This window comes from Agelaius tricolor, unplaced genomic scaffold, assembly GCF_023055355.1.
Source record: "Agelaius tricolor isolate 1412-34295 unplaced genomic scaffold, bAgeTri1.0.p SCAF_34, whole genome shotgun sequence".
Classification (NCBI taxonomy): Eukaryota; Metazoa; Chordata; class Aves; order Passeriformes; family Icteridae; genus Agelaius; species Agelaius tricolor.
Window position 1 is genome coordinate 3,444,241 of NW_027269294.1, and position 16,328 is coordinate 3,460,568.

General features: G+C 39.9%; 1 protein-coding gene across 1 annotated transcript in view; it reads right to left on the reverse strand.

The window, feature by feature from the left end:
- The window catches only part of SEC24D (SEC24 homolog D, COPII coat complex component), a 42,566-nt gene that overhangs the window by 13,057 nt on the left and 13,181 nt on the right, over positions 1-16,328 (reverse strand). The window contains exons 9-10 of the mRNA XM_071452305.1: positions 2,778-2,916; positions 1,494-1,609 (exon numbers count right to left, since the gene is read on the reverse strand). Coding sequence (XP_071308406.1) covers positions 1,494-1,609; positions 2,778-2,916 — 255 coding nt within the window. The remainder of the gene's footprint in view (positions 1-1,493; positions 1,610-2,777; positions 2,917-16,328) is intronic.

The following is a 16,328-nucleotide window of genomic DNA, read 5'->3' on the forward strand; positions in this document are numbered from 1 at the left end:
TCTTCTGTTTACTGTACTTGGATTCAGAAACTGCACCCAAAACTGCTTCTAAACTCTTGTATCAGATCAGCATTTAGAAAGAATCTCTAAGGTCTGACAAATATATGGCAGAAACACGGACTTGTACTCTCACCACATCCGCTTAGCAGGAGTGCAGTAATGCAAACCATTACAGCTGGGATTTGTTAACATTCTTTGTAGCTCTTCATCCTTGTCATTTGATAAGCACAAAAGGAAATGACTTCTCAGTTCTGGTCTTGTACTGGATTTATAAAAGAAGGGAACCACTGCAACTTGGAGCCAAGTGAAAAGTCCATTACAAAATAATGCTAAATTTAATGACTTAGCATTTCCAGAGCAGAGTGTTATTTTCTAAGAGATTTCTTTTTTGTAACATCGCAGTAAGTCTGAGGATGCATCTTTGTAGCAAGCAGGCAGACCAGACTGGGTAACCTGTAGAGGAAACTCCCTGGTTTAAGACAGGTGGCAGAAGTTGAGGCTTCAGATTTGATGGAGCTTCACTAGATGTACACTTAGTGTCCCACACTGTATTTCTGCAGCATCCCACCAAAATTCTCTCCTGCTTTGGGATTTAACCCAGGTTTCAATCAAATCTTACAGGTTAGCTCAGAGATCTCACTGGATTTTGGAGCAGTACTCTAGTGAGCAAGCAGAACCAAACCTTTTCATGTTCTTCATCCCAGCAATAATTTGATGGTCTGAAGAGGATACTGGTAGCTACTCCAAGATGTTGTATGACCCAGTTGTCTTTTCCAACCTTATGACAGCCTCAGCTCCACTCACAGGAAAAAAATTCTGCCTGATTCCAGCAAGAACAGAAAAATGTGTCCGTGCTGCAGTCAGATGAAGTCACATTTGCAGTTTTGTAAAATGAGGTGAAGTTTGAAAAGATTAAGTAATTTATGCTTTCAGAAGTATCAAATAGAGTTCTGTAATAAAACCAACTACAAATATTTAGAGTAACATGAGTGGGCTCTGGATTGAGTTCTTCAGTGAGTTGATATGAAAAAGAGAGAACCAATTCTACTGTAACTTATTGGTCAGAATACTAAGAAGACTCTTGCCAGGAACAGATTCCAAAGTCAAATTCCTTTGCTAAGGTTTTGGATATTAGGAAGGCAATTTAGGCATGTGTTGGTCTTAAAAAATCAGTAGAAGACATACATCTAAAATGCAACAATGCACCAGAATTTCAAAGCTATCCCCTGAACAGTGCAACATGCTGGTAAACATGTGCACATGTCTCGCTTAAAGACTGGTCATCCATGATTTTGCTGCACTGCTTGTTACTCTTGCTTGCTTGTATCATGTTCTGCAGCACCAAAGAACAAACCATTGTATCCTCTACACCTATCCATATTTCCTAGAATGCTCCTGGAAGCTGATATGCAGCTTACAAGTGCATTTACTCTGAGGAGCTTGTTTGTTTTGCCATAACAGTGTACACTGGTTTGCACACTGGCAGTACTCACTCTGCAATAATCCAAAGTAGCCACGTACTCATAGGATCCCAGGGACAGCTCAGGCCTCTCATAGTGGTCTATCCTTCTGCCCACGTGGTCCAGGTGTTGAAAGAAGAATGGGGGGACTACAAGCCAACACAAGAACAGGAACAAACATTTCAAACTGGGCAAATAGAGCAACAACACAACAAATCCTCTCAGCAGATGTGATATACTCCAAAGCAGTAAGAAATCAAATGGGTTTGCACCAACAATTTACACAGAGCCAGTCTTATGGTTCCTCAATGAATACATATTCAGAATGCTTATTTTTCACATTTTTGCCTGTAAAAGTGCATGTGTGTGTGAGTGAGGGGAATATCAACCTACTTTCTTAGCCATTTTTAATCCTTATCAATGATTTTCTTTTTGCCAAGTGCTTTCTGACTAAGTCACTGTAGTAATACCAGCATGATTTAAAATGATACTGCAACTTAAATGTCTTCCTTAAAGTGCTCCCAGTGCATCTAAACTTCCCTTTATGAGAGTTTAAATTGTTAACAAACGATGAAATTTATTATCTGCTATGCCTGCACAAACATTAGAGCTCCAGGCAGCAAAGCAGTTGGAGGGAGTCTGACAAGGTTCATGTTTCAGAGTTGAAAAGATGACTGTATTAGGGAAAGCACCATAGCCCTGTGATCCAGCTGAGGAAATGCAGCTTGATACAAATGTCTAGAAAGGCTCATTCTGGCCAAGATTTGGGATTTTGCCAGGAGCACAAGAACAGTTATGAGTCACATGCAGCACACTTGAACAAATATGGCATGGTATCTTCTGTGAAAACCAACACTTGTCACAGCAAGATGAATAGATTATTTAACCATTGCACCCACAGTTATACACAGGAAGAAGCTAACATGGGTCTAAATATTTGCTTCTTGCTGTAAATTTGCATTTCTTAAAGAAATTAATGTTTTCTTTCAGCACAAAAATTGCTTTCAATTAACAACACAAGTAGTTCTGTATCCTGTGCTGTCACAAAATTTTTAAAATAAACTTTTGATCATACCAGGCTGGATTTCATGAGTCAGCATTATTTTTCATATATTTTTTTAAACTATACTGAACAAATATTTCCCTCTACTATTCTTGGGAATTTTTTTTTTTAAATTTTGAAATAAGCCTAGTTACTGCATCTCCCTGAACTATTTTTTGTTAAATCAGCAAGTCAAGAAAATAATTTCAGGGATGCAGTTTCTTTTTAGACTTATGGAATTGACAAGAATGCCAGACGAGAGAAACACGACTTACCATCATTTATACAGTTACAGAAGCCACACTGGTACCTCCTGCCCCCTTCAATGAACTGCATGAAGGGACACATGTAAGCTTTGCAGCGGTTGCACCGGATGGGGCCGGTCTCCCCATGGTTTACGAGATAAAGAGGGGTCTGTGGAGGAAGAGGTACAGAGAGAGCAATGTCAACATGACACCAAGGAGAGCTCCAAAGAGTTAATTCAGATTGAACTCCTTAGAGACCACCTGATTGAGAGATCATTTATTGTTCAGCACTCACACAAAAGCTGCTGAGCCCCAGAGATCCCCTCAGGGGCTCTGTGGTGGTGTTCACAGGGGTCCCAGGATGAGGGAAGAGATAAGAATGTTGACTGAAACAAGAATGTTTCAGAAGGCTTGATTTATTTTATGATATATATTATATTAAAACTACACTAAAAGAATATAAGAAAGGATTTCATCAGAAGGCTGGCTAAGAATAGAAAAGGAATGATAACAAAGGCTTGTGACTGACCAAGACAGTCCAAACAGCTGGACTGTGATTGGCCATTAATTAGAAACAACCAACATGGACCAATCCCAGATGCACCTGTTGCATTTCACAGCAGCAGAGAACCATTGTTTACATTTTGTTCCTGAGGCCTCTCAGCTTCTCAGGAGAAAAAATCCTAAGGAAAGGATTTTTCATAAAACATGTCTGTGACAGGGCTAAATTCACAAGTTCATGGGCTGTATTCTGATGTTTATCAGAAAAAGAATAGATTCAGACCAAAACCCCACAAGGTTTTGCAAGCATTGGAAGTTTAGGGCTCCAGGCTGATTTTCTCCAGCAAAGGGTAATTTTTATAGCTCGCTAAGAAAAATCTGTTGGAGTCAGGTCTTTTGGTTTCTCTGTCAGGTGGAACTTTTCCTAAAGAAATCTACTGCTGCTTGTCAGTTGCAAAGGGGTATTTGCTGAGAAAGCCCTTAATATTTTGTCCTAAATGCTGCCCCCTGTGCTGCCTTGTTACATGTTACACTCCAGCTGAAATGATGTCAGGGTCACCAGCTAGAGGGGAGATTTAGGATAAATACTAATATTTCTTGAAGGAAAGCACATACAGCAAACAAGTACAGTACCTCAAGCAGTTGTCAGTTTAATTCCACTGACCACGCTTGCTTGCAGCCCCTGCCAAAACCCACGGCTAAGGGAAGACATTTTCCAGATGCCTCCTTCCATAAAAACTGCAGCAACTGAAAGCCTCCTGTGATTATTCTTAAGAGTTAGAAAATTCATACTTGAAACCATTGCAGAAATGGAAGTTCCCTCAATTACTGGTGAAACAATACTTTTTAATCTTTTTTTCCTTACTCCTGTCATCCCCAGCTAAAAATCTCAAAAGGCAGGAATAAGAAATGTCCAGAGTTTGGACACAGCAGATCCCTACAGGAAGAAAAATGCTGACAATGCCTTTCAATGCTAACACATCACACTAGCACCTTCTTTTTTTCTTTAAAATAATTATTCTGTCTCTTCTTAAGGAATGGGTGTATTTCATCTATTATACAATTTATTTTTTACTGCTGCATAAGGCTGCATTTTGCCAAGGATTTTCTACATAGAAGTAGATTTTTACTACATGGGTTTTAAGTGCTCCCTCCTGCTCCACTGAAATATTCTTTTACTTTGTGTTCTTTCCTCTTTGCAAATTGAGTTTAACCCAAATTAACCAATAATGCCAGCTGGCAAACATCAGGGTCATTTTTCAGACATGAAAGCCTTGGCCATGAAACCTGCTCATCAGCCACAATGGCTTAATAAGGTTTAAAAGTTCTGGGTTTTGTTCATTACTTGGCAATTTTCTGCTTATCATTCTGCTGTATTAGTTTAATGAGACCTGGATCTGGTTTGCAGTTAATATTATCATAACATCTGACCTGGTATGGGAAAAAGCCAAGACTAAACCAACTCCTGATGTATTTGTACACATTGATGCAGTCACTTTCAACCTTGGTTTGATACATTTAATATTTAATATCCAAGAAAAAATTACTCCCCAAAAATGTTCACATTTTGATATTTCAAAATTAAGACTTCTACCATAAAAGGCATAAACAAGAACAATTAAAAAATAAATGCCATGAAGTTCAGAGCCCAAGTATCTACATTCTTACACACATGTAATAAATTACCTTCTTGAAGACAAAAAATTAAGAGCAAAAAAAAAATAAACCAAGAAATGACAACTAAAAATGTACTTGACAGAATTAAGGAGTTTTTAATTAAGTCTAAAAATTAATTTTTTTTAAAGCAGCCCTATTTGCCTCCTAAACTAATTTATTAATTGGAATTTTTAGGAAAATAATGAAATTTACAGCTTTAAATCTGAAGTCTTTTCTTTAACACTTCAGAACATTACATCAATAATTAAAATATTTAATGAAAAAGCTATCTGCATGATAACTGCAGAAGAACTCAGACTAAAAGCATTCAAAATCCACTTCTTGATGAGAACAATGAAGTTGTGAAAGAATCTTCATCTCCAAAAAGCTGCCTTTCAGTGCATTGCACTGTAGAGCCCAGCATCCCACCACCCAATCAAGAGAAAGGAATTCCTATTTCTGTGTGCAAACTGCTATTGCACTTCCAAACATCAAAGTCCTTTCTGTCATAGTAAAACAACTTTTTAAAAAAAATTGATTTCTGTGGGAACGTAAGTAATACTGTGCATATAAAAAGTCCTGAGTTTAAAATAAGGATACATAAAAGAAAAAGAGTAATAAAAAAAAAAAGTGATACAGAATGGGAAAGTTTTGCTTGGTGTGCTCCACTCTCTGTAGATGTCACTGTACACCAGAAGAAAAAGCAGAGAGATCTCTTTATGCTCCCATCAAAATCAGTGGCAAACTCCCATAGCAGCAGGGGAATGGGGTAAAATTTAGTAAGAGTTTTTTATATTGGGGGGGGTTGTTTTTCTTTTGTTTTTGGTGGGGGTTTTCTTTGTTTTGTTTTGGGGTTTTTGTTGTTGTTGGTTTTTTTTTTTTTTTTTAGTAAATGCAATACTCCTGTTTCTTTTGCCTTTGCACCAACCAAGTATCAGCATTTTCTCTCTCTTGTCTCAGAAAGAATCTCCCAGTTTTGCTGGGAGGCACAACATTGTAATTTTATGTTAAAGCGAAGGAGGATTGGGCAGAAGATGGAAAATGCTGCAAGGGACCTGCACAAACTTAAATTTCTCAGGAACCTTGAGGCCCCACTGAAGTGCAAGCCCTGCGTGCTGATCTGATAAACCATAACTTAACCCCAAATATAGCTGCAATAAGGGGAGTTTTATTTTGGAAATATTTCAGCAAGACCATCTCTCAGGAGTCAGAAAAATATCACAAAGCAACAGACAGACATTGGTGGCACAGCTCCAAGATAAAACACATCCATAAAAATTTCCAAAGGGACTTGAACCTGCACTTTAAAGTCTGAGAAAGCTGAATTTCTATTGTTTGCTATAAAAATGAAGTCCTGACATGCTCCTGAGGCTGATGCCTGCAAACTATCACCGTATTCTTATTGCAGGATGTGGACCACAGCTGCAAATTTTAAGTGTAGGAGTAAGGATGTGCTAAAGCTCCAGATCATCATGGCACACCTCTGGGAAAGCGTTGTAAAGAGAAAAAATCCGAAGGGAGAGATCCTCTGGAGAACAATAGAGGCACATACAGATACTGAAGAAAATGACCCATTTCTCAGACAACAAAATCAACAGATCAGTGTCTCTCTCACACCCTTACAGTGTAAGCAGTGCTCCTAGAGTTGTTAGTGACAGTTACATTGATGAAAATCTGGTCACTAAAATATTCCTAGGAAAATGTCAATATATGCTATACAACATAACCTTCTAATGAACAAAGGAGAAGGCTTTGTCCAAGCATGGCACTGCTGCCCCAGGAAAATGTTGTGTTTAATTAGCACAGTAAAAAGATGACAAAAACCTCCACTGGATAATCAAAGAGAATTCTGAAATATAACACTGATGTTTTTGGAAAAAAACTAGGTCATGAACCAAAGTGTCTCTGTTTCCTAGCACTGTTGAAAGGGTTTGTTTTCTTTTTTTCTATCATCATAGATTGCTTTTGAGAAAGATTAACCAGTCTACAAATAATCCCTTGGTTTTGAGTTGCTTTACTGATTCACATTAAAACGTCAAGAAAGCATTTCCCTTGGTGATGTTCCCACTGTGTTTTATCAGAAGCCATTCCCTCTGAAGGCAGGAGTTATTCTGCCTATTCTTGGTTTTCAGATGTTGAACAGCTGATGACTCAGGCCAGTTTGGACTATCTCATTTGCAAGGTTCACAGCAGGTTCAACTATTTATTGTACCACGCTTTTCCATTGATTTCCTTGTTTGCTTGCAAGACTGCAGCAAGGCTAAAGCATCCCCCACGTGATGCAGGCTCTCCTGCCTCTAGCCTGGTTTTCTCAGACCACATAAAAATGCCAAAAGCATGTTCAAACCTCCTTGCTCAAAGCCCCTCCAGGCCCAGGCTGCACATTCCTCTGCATACACAGCACTGCAAAACACACCATGGCATGGGAGCTGAATTTCAAGTGGACCCTGCACATGGGATATGATTCAGTATGTAGGAAAAAACCCAGAAAACCATTTATCACTTTCTGTGTATCATACCTCAGCCCAGCCCTGAAATCCTTACTCAGCACTCCCTTTTTAAGGGGAATATAGCAATTAACTGAACAGAGTTGGCAGTGTGAAGAGTGTAAATACAGACTACACTCTATTCAACATGAGAAGGATTTGTGCGAGTTCGGGGATGGGGGAAAACACATGTAATAATGATACATGTATCATACAGGGAACAGAAGGAGAGGAAAAAAAAGGACAGAAGTTCATTATCCATGCCTGAGAGAGGCACCCCAAGTTCTGCTGGTCATGATGATCCCAGGCTGGGAGCCCCAGGCATTAAGAGGGCAGGGCTCTGCAGCCCCTCTCAGCTTTGCAGTGCTCAGTGCTCTTTGGATGCAGGCACAGGCTGTATCTGGAGGCATGGCCAGCAGCCAGGATTCACTGAGGACAGAAGCAGGAGTGTGAAATTGGTCATCAAGAGACAGTGCTGCACAACACACTTCCACAATGGTAGCACTTGGAACCCATCAGCTCAGCCAGACCTGCCTCAGCCCAGGGCACCTCAACCCAGCAGGAGGGAGCTGCTGCAGAGGCACAAACCCACGGCAAGAACAAGAGCCAGACCAAACTGCCCCAGGACAGCGCTGTCACTGCTGTTGGCACCCCTGAGGGTGATAAGCACAGGTTCCATCACATGCCAGGGCTGTACCAATCCACAGTTCCACTTCCCCCCTTATCAGTATCACAGGTGGTGCAGCATTGCACCCCTGCTCCCAGACTCTAAGGCAGGATTGTTACACTAACTGTAAAATCACTGACAAGCAAGACAGGCAAGGTTCAAAGAGCTTCTCTACAGAAATGCTAAGTAGTAATTCCAAGGGATTAGCTTTACTGGTCATAAGATTTTCACATTAAAATTGAAGTAGGATTTTCAGTGACATATCTGTCTGGCTTATTTTACAAAACCAAACAGAACTCTTAAAGACACCTCATTCAGGTATGATTTCTGTTTTTCTGCAAATCACTGTTGCAGAGTTCTAGAGAATCTTCAAAATGTCAGACTGAATTTGGGCATGAAATACTGATTTCTGGACAGAACCAGTCTCTTACTGTATGGTGCTGTATGATTTATCAAGGTAAGTTTATCCTCTCATAATTTTTTTAAGCTAGCTAAATAAATTATCAGCTCAACACCATAGTTTAAAACACAGGCACAGCTTGTAAAATACAAAGATAATTGCTTACTTGGCACAGCAATTCTGCTTTAAGAAGTCCAAGACCATTTAATGCATACAAAGCTGTGACCATTTCTACATCCTTAGGACAGGCAATAAAGCAACACTCCAAACAGTGCTCATGGAACATGCAGCTCTAGGTTTACAGAACAGCTATTTCAGTTTACACACGAATCTAAGTGTGCTATAGTGACCTCTGATGCAGCACTCTCCTAGAGGAAATCCTGTGCCAGAACATTATCAATGTTGTTCATGTCTTCACAGCAACAACAAAACTAAAACTCCACATTGGATTTCAGATCCATTTTGGCCTGCTGGGCTATCAGCAACTTTAGGGACCAATCAGGTGTTGGGAATTTTTCCTTTTTATACACACACAGGTGGAGAGGCAGATGTGTATCCATAGACATAATGGATTTTATCAGCATATGAGAGAAAAGCAATTGCTGAGCTGAGACCATGCATGAGAATCTAATGAGTGGAAGGTTTTCCTCCTTCTCAAAACCAAGGCTGTTTCTCTTTTGTTAGAAGACACTACTCTGACTTTTTAAACTGACTATTCATGTTTGCATTCCTGAGAACTTTCACAATAGGAACTGTATGCTTCCCATTTCTGCACAGCCAAATATATTAAAGAAAGAAACTTTAATTAGGAAAAAAAGCATAGAAATGTTTAGGAGTATTTTAATTAGAGATGGAAAGAACAGCTCTGCTTATGTGCAGCCTTTCCTGGATAGTATTTATTAGTGAACATATTTCCAAGGCTAATTAATTTATTTCCACAGAGATCAGAAAAAAGTGAGCATAGTTGAAGCATCATGCTGCATTCCCAAGCCAACTAGAGCTAGCCAATTGCCACAGGAGAACTTAGAAAGTACAAGGAGAATTTTTGCTATGTGAACAAAAAACAGCACTAAATTTCACCTCTGTAGCAAGGACATTTGGGATGAGTTTAATGCCCTTTATAACAAAGTCAAGTCCTTTCTAGGATGGTGGTTTTGAAGGTCAATAGTAAAACTAACTGTTACTTCACAAATACCACATCAGGTCACAATGTTCCTATTCTGTCTCTCTTTCATGAATATATTTGCTACTACAATAGCTGGGATGCTTCAAGCAGAGTCCAGACCCTTGAAACATTAATAATATTTGTTTGTGACTTGCAACCACCCTTCTCTCTTTTATTAGCACAGCTGAGTGTCACAACTGGGTGGAACTGAGTTACTGCAGTGTGCTGCTTTGGGCTGGGCACAGTTACTTTTCAGTTACAGTTCAGTTTCAGTTACAGTTCCTTTTCCTCACAGTGCCTGGAATGGAGCTGTGTTTTGGATATGTGCTGAACACAGGAGAGAATACAGAGATGGCTCTGTTCCTGCTGAGCAGGGCTCACCCAGGGCCAAGGCCTTTCCTGCTTTCCACAGTGCCACACTGGGAGCAGACTGAGAGAGGAGACAGCCAGGAGAGCTGACCCTGCTGACCAGAGGGATATTCCAGACCTCATGGTCAGTAAGTAAAAGTGGGGAACAAGGAGCATTGGGGGGAACAAGGAGGAAAAGGGACACTTGGAATGATGGAGTTTGTCTTCCCAAGGCACCATTACTGTGAGGGGGCCCTGCTCTCCTGGGGATGGCTCAACACCTGGCTGCCCATGGGAAGTGTGAACAAATTCCTTGATTTGATTTGCTGGCACTTGTGGCTTTTGCTTTCCCTATTAATCTTTGTGTCAAGGCATGAGTTTTCCAGCTTTTACCCTTCCCATTCTCTCCCTGGCCCCACTGGGGGGGGAGTGAACTGCCTGGGGTTCAACCATGAGAGGAGGAAAGCAATCCTGTGAAGGACACAGAGCTGCCCTCCTGAGGAGATGATCTGTGCCTCTATTTAGCAAGCACACAACTTCCATGTAATAACACACCTCACATGGTGACATCCAAAATTCAACATTGCATAATATGCATAGATAGATAAAATATGCAAGAAGAACTCCAGTTTAAAAAGCAAAATACAAACCTTTCCTCTGGAACTTAGTCAATACCAGTGTGTTCTGACTCTCTGAAGTTTTCAAGGAATAGATCAATAGCCCAAGTGATTTTTAACTTGAGCATCATTTTTGTTGGCAAAACAAATTATCACTATTATTGGCCAGTTAATTAAATGGATATAACTATTACTTTTTATTTCCCTTTTATATGTACTGCTGTAGAGTTACACTTTTCTTCTGCCATTACAATTCTGAAGGACAGTCAGAGTCTCTGACTTACCAGAAACTGTATTACATCATCCTTATAAAGGCTTCTTCTTGGTTTAAATTTCAGATTTGTATATAATCAGTCAGGAACTCTGATTAGAACACAAATAAAATTTATATACATGTCCCATTTTCAGGTCACTGCTCTCATCTCTATCAGAATTACATCCTTACCAGTGATGCAGGGACCAACATACCACAGAAGTATTTTCAAGGGTACATTTTAGGACTTACATTTTAGGACTATTTTTCAATGTACACTAAAAACCAAAAGACAGAAGAAAGTAAATGAGAAAATTTGCTTCAATTAGAAGAAGCTCTGCTGCAAAAGCCATTGCAAAAGCTAATGCAAAAGCCATTGCTAAACCTGCCTCTGAATGCTCATGCTAGTTACAGGCTAACAAAAAACTTGCCCCTTGATGAGGAAGTCTTGGGAAGCAATCCAATTCCAAATGATTTACTACCAAGTGCACACTAGCACAGGGCATACTCCATAAAGAAAGCCTCATCTAACACAGGATTTATGCACCTCTAAATTAGGCATTGTGAAACCAAGCTTACAGGCACTGATCTCCAGAGGGGGATAACACTTGTGTAACACTTCCTGGGTGAAGCACCTGCAAGTGCTTGCAAGTTCTGGGCCCTCCACACCATGAATCTGGCACCTCAGAGGAGCTTAGCAAAACCCCAAACATTAACCTGCTACTAGTCAGCTAAAAAAAATGAAATACAACAGCTTTGACACAGCAACAAAGATGGTCCTGCCCCAAGCAGACTCAAAACTATGACCCCGAAGTCTCAGTCCTCTCCCAAACAAGACCACCAAGAAGGATTCATTGGAAATGGTTTTACTTTAATACCTGGAAAATGTGTGTATAGGCTCACACAGCATGGTATGCAGCAACATGTATTAAGTACCTCCCATATGCAGGGCTTATCATCTACTCCCAAAATGTTTTAGAACAAACACAACAACCCAAAGACACTGACAAAATCATTCCCTGCTGGAGCTTGGACAATCCAGACATCAGAACATGCAAAATAATCCATACTGACAACAGGACAGAGGTGTCAACAGCAGCTCTTTTCTTCAATTTCCTTAGAACTATCATCTTACTAGCATTATGGACAATTTTACTGTCTAACTCTGCTCCTGTGGAGGGGTGTCATGACAGAGATGTCCTCATTTGTGTCAAGCCAGCCACCATGCAGATAAGCATGACCCGGTTGATATAATGTAGCCCTTTTGAAGGAAGAACCTTTCAACAGAATCCCTCCTTAAAAGCTCTTAAATTAGCCAAGCTCCCATGCTCTAAGGAATAACAGCCTCCTGTGAATCAGTAACCAAATAGAAGACACAAATCAAAGGGTAAAACCCAAATGATGGCTTTTTACAGTGCATAGGTGTTATCAGCAAGCACCTCTGCTCCTCAGAGCCAGCTTATTAACACATTCCTAATAGAAAGGAGCCCTCAGCAGGATGTTTAGGTGGAATAATTTCATCTTGCAGACTAAGCATTCCTCACTCTCCTCAAATCCAAGTTCTGCACAAGCACAGAGCTGCTCATGAATGTGTGTATCTGTGCAAACCTGTGCTTCCAACTGCAGCCACAGCCTGCCTGCCCTGCTCACTAGCTGTGAAATCAGGGACAACAGGACCTGGGTCCCACAGAGTCCAATCACATTTTTAGTTATCCACCTTACTCAATTTTTAGCTGCTGCCGACCTTACAGCTCCATCTAGGAACCCATCCTATCATCTCTGTAAAAATCACGGCTTTCCAAACAGCTTAGCTGCACTGAGCCTCATCAAATTTCACTATTCTGACAAGTTCTGAAAAGGTTAAAATGGCTTTTAGCTCATGAACCAGCATTTCTGAGAAGCAATTCCATTCTCTTAACTAATTAATTAACTGAGGAGAAAATGGAAGTGATATATTAGATTCCCACCAATAAATATTTCTAAAAGCTAATAAATTTAAATAAATAAGAAAGAACATGGCAGAGAACAATGACACAAAATTACTAAGAAGCAAAGAAGGCAAATAACTAAAGCTAGAGCTAAGTATTTTGAATTGTTTATTTTGGATTTTACAACATGAAATACTCTTTTAACTAACTTTTGATATCAAGTAGTATTAATGCTAAATCAAGATCACATGGTTTATTCAGGCTGTGGAAATATTCATCCATCTCCAAAACAAATTCATGCAGGGCTTGGTCTAGGATGATAACTGTGAGAGTTAGTTTATTTTTATGGACTGTTGCTAAAGCACTGGTGGACTAAAAATAAGTTCTGTCAAACAATGATACTGTACTCTCAATCTATAACAACCAAATACTTTCCATAGATCATCCAAATCAGGAGAGTGAAAATGAACTGTTACTTTAGAGAAATAATAAATATGGACTTGGAAAGATAGGACTGTGAAATTTGTAGTGCTTTTAAGACCCTGGCAGAGGAGAGAAGGCATGAATGTTTCAACAGCCTTTATTTCCAGTGATAAATAGTGCACATGCAATGTTCACTAGTTCATGATTTTCTAGATTGGCTGCAGGCTTTTTGTAGCAACCTCTAACAGACTCTGTGCCCTCCATGGATTTTCCCCCACTAACTTTCAGCTTGAGGGTTTTTCTGAATAAATCCCTTTCACTTGCCCTTCTGAGGCTCAGTGCCTGCATGCCAAGTGCTGCTGCCTCACCTGTTCTTGGGGTATCAAACACAACCCTACAACCTTCTTTACCCAGTGGTCTCCACTAATGCCTTAAATTCACTCTTGTGTAATTTCACATTTCTGAAGTAAAGCTTCATTTGTGACCTTTTCCTCAGTGTGTCCTGTTACTGTCTCAATTTTAATTATGGCTTCTCCACAACGCTTTCATTGTGCAGCCTTACCAGGTTACATTTTTCATTTTTTTCTTTCTCACTGCAGGGGAGATTTGTTTGTTTGGGGGATTACATTTATTCAAAGACATGCATGACATCCTTTCATTTAACATCCTTATCTACCAACATTATGATTTCATTTTCTGCTCTTATTTTCTCCTACAGAGATTAACTTGTAATCCTATTCCTTGTATCCTATTCCTTACTAGAAATGGAGATAACTGGTGTACACCTCTTAAAAAGACATCCCTGTTCATTTTTTGGACAATTTTCTGTTCCTGACAATTTCTTATCAGATCTTAGCTAAAATAAATTAAAAAAAAATAATACACTTTCATGTTAATATTCCCACTTCACTTTTGGAGGCAGGACACCAGTCTCTCTGTGTAGACATTCCACTTGGCCAAAAAGAACCCATAGTGAATAATGAACTTAAATCTGCCTTTCAGACTTTTTGAAATCCCAAATTACCTTTTCCCCTTTGGAAAACCTTCCAACTGAAAGTGTGAGAATACTGTTGAGTCCCCAGATCGCAACTTTTTAGTTGAAAGCTCCCAGGATCTTTTATCTCTATCTCCTCTTGCATGCTTAGTGAAAGGAAGCAAATCCCCAGAACTCAATTTCCAGCTGAGTTACTGTCTCCATGAAGGCAACTGACAGCTTATTTTCTAAAAACAAAATCCATTACATTTACAAGTCATCCACCCGAACGGTGACAGTGTTCAATTAAGAAAGAGAGTTAAGATCTGTACAACTGGGCTCTCCCTTTCATACACATTCCTAATTCTGCTACTGCCAGAAGACTTAGCTATTTCTCTTGGTTCTTAACTAAATTTTGCTGCAGTTATTGTGTAAAACATGCTTTTTTATCAAGAAATAAAGAAAATAAGACATATTTTCACCTTGTAACCCAACAGCACGCGATGAGCAACACCTGTAGACACTGTTAAGAGGCACTATCTCTAAAATAGGGTGGATATTCTGAAAGAAAGAACTTGCTGTGCCTTGCAGTCACCAGTTTCAGGCAGAACACACCATACTAGGAAGTTCAGAAACACAAATAAGCCCCTGAATCTATTTTACCTCTATAAAAAGCCCAGGTCTTTCAAATTAAGTGGCTTTTCAAAATTAAAGTACTTATAAATCCCATATGGAAGACCATTTTTATTAGGATATCTTAAGAGTAAGATCTTATTTTGGCAGCAGCAGTGAAGACAAAGGGCACACGCAAGCCATGGAAAAACTGCCTCAGCTAAGACTGCCCAGCTCTTCCCACTCCAACACTATCTCCTTAGTTCTTACAATTTTACCAAGCTAGAATTGTTCTGACTAGAATTTTCCACACTGGGCTTTTGCCAATTTTGAGAGCCATTTTTCAGGCTCCTCCAAAGGAGAGGCTAGGGAAAAACACACTGCTCCTTCCAGATTAATGAGCCCCAGAGACCTTTGCAACAGCTCAAGAGCACTCACACTTCACAACGGGTGGGTCACTGAGCACATCTTCTTGGCAACCCCAGGAAAACCCCCCTGAACTTGGCCAAGGACAAATGTTTGGACATACTGCAAATTGATGTATGCAGAAGAAATTTAGATTTTAGCAACTCATTGATCACCATGTCCAAACACAATGCAGGAGACAAGGAAGCCATGTGTGGGAAATGTAAAGGACTAGAGGCAGACTCTGAGTGCAAGATGCACAAATGAAGAGCCAATGTGAAAATGGATTTTTTAAGTGCCACTTGGGCACAGAAACTGGGATCAAGGGTGGTAAAGAGCAAAGGGTGCCTGATAAAGTGAAGGCGTGGAGAAGCAGCAGCAGGAGTTTCATCTAGGAGAAAATGCAGGGGGGTGGCAACAAGCCAAGGGTGCACGTTTCCCTCAAGAACTGGAATGAAACCCGAAGTTGCTGTCTAGCAGACAAATGGTGAGACTTGGTATCTGCAGAGCCATCAGTAATACATCCTATTTCCCTGTGGACCACAGAGAAGATAACTGCAATCTACCCTGCTGAAATAATACTCTCAACTCAAACTGCAGAGGTCTGCTGGATTGGAAGTTATCCATCCTGATAAAGAGCAACATCTGCTTTTTTCCAACATATATTGAAAAAAAAACCTACCAAGAATTTATAGTTAAAGAAAAATCAGTTAAAGAAAAATCAGACTGCAAAACCAAGCACTGAATGTCTTAGCAATTTTAATAAGGCTTTCCTCTGCAGGGAGTTTATGAGGAGTTTTTGAAGACACAATCACATACTACAACTTTGATGAAATCCCTGCTTTTTCCCCCATGACACAGCACTCTGGAGTAAATCAATGTAAGACATGAAAAGGAAATGCATTCTGCAGACCTTGCAGAATTTGGAAGCTGAAGAATTTAGAAGCAATGGAAGACACAGCAGATGAAGACCAAGCAAGATAATCCCACAGATGATGTAGCTAAATGCTGCAGTAGAAAAATGGATTTATCCCTGCCACTGATAGAATCCTCTGGGGTGCCAGGAAACCTGTGTAATTGCTTTAAGACCAGAGAATACTGCAGAACAGATCTGCAGAAGAACTAGGGAAATGTTTTGAATATGGAG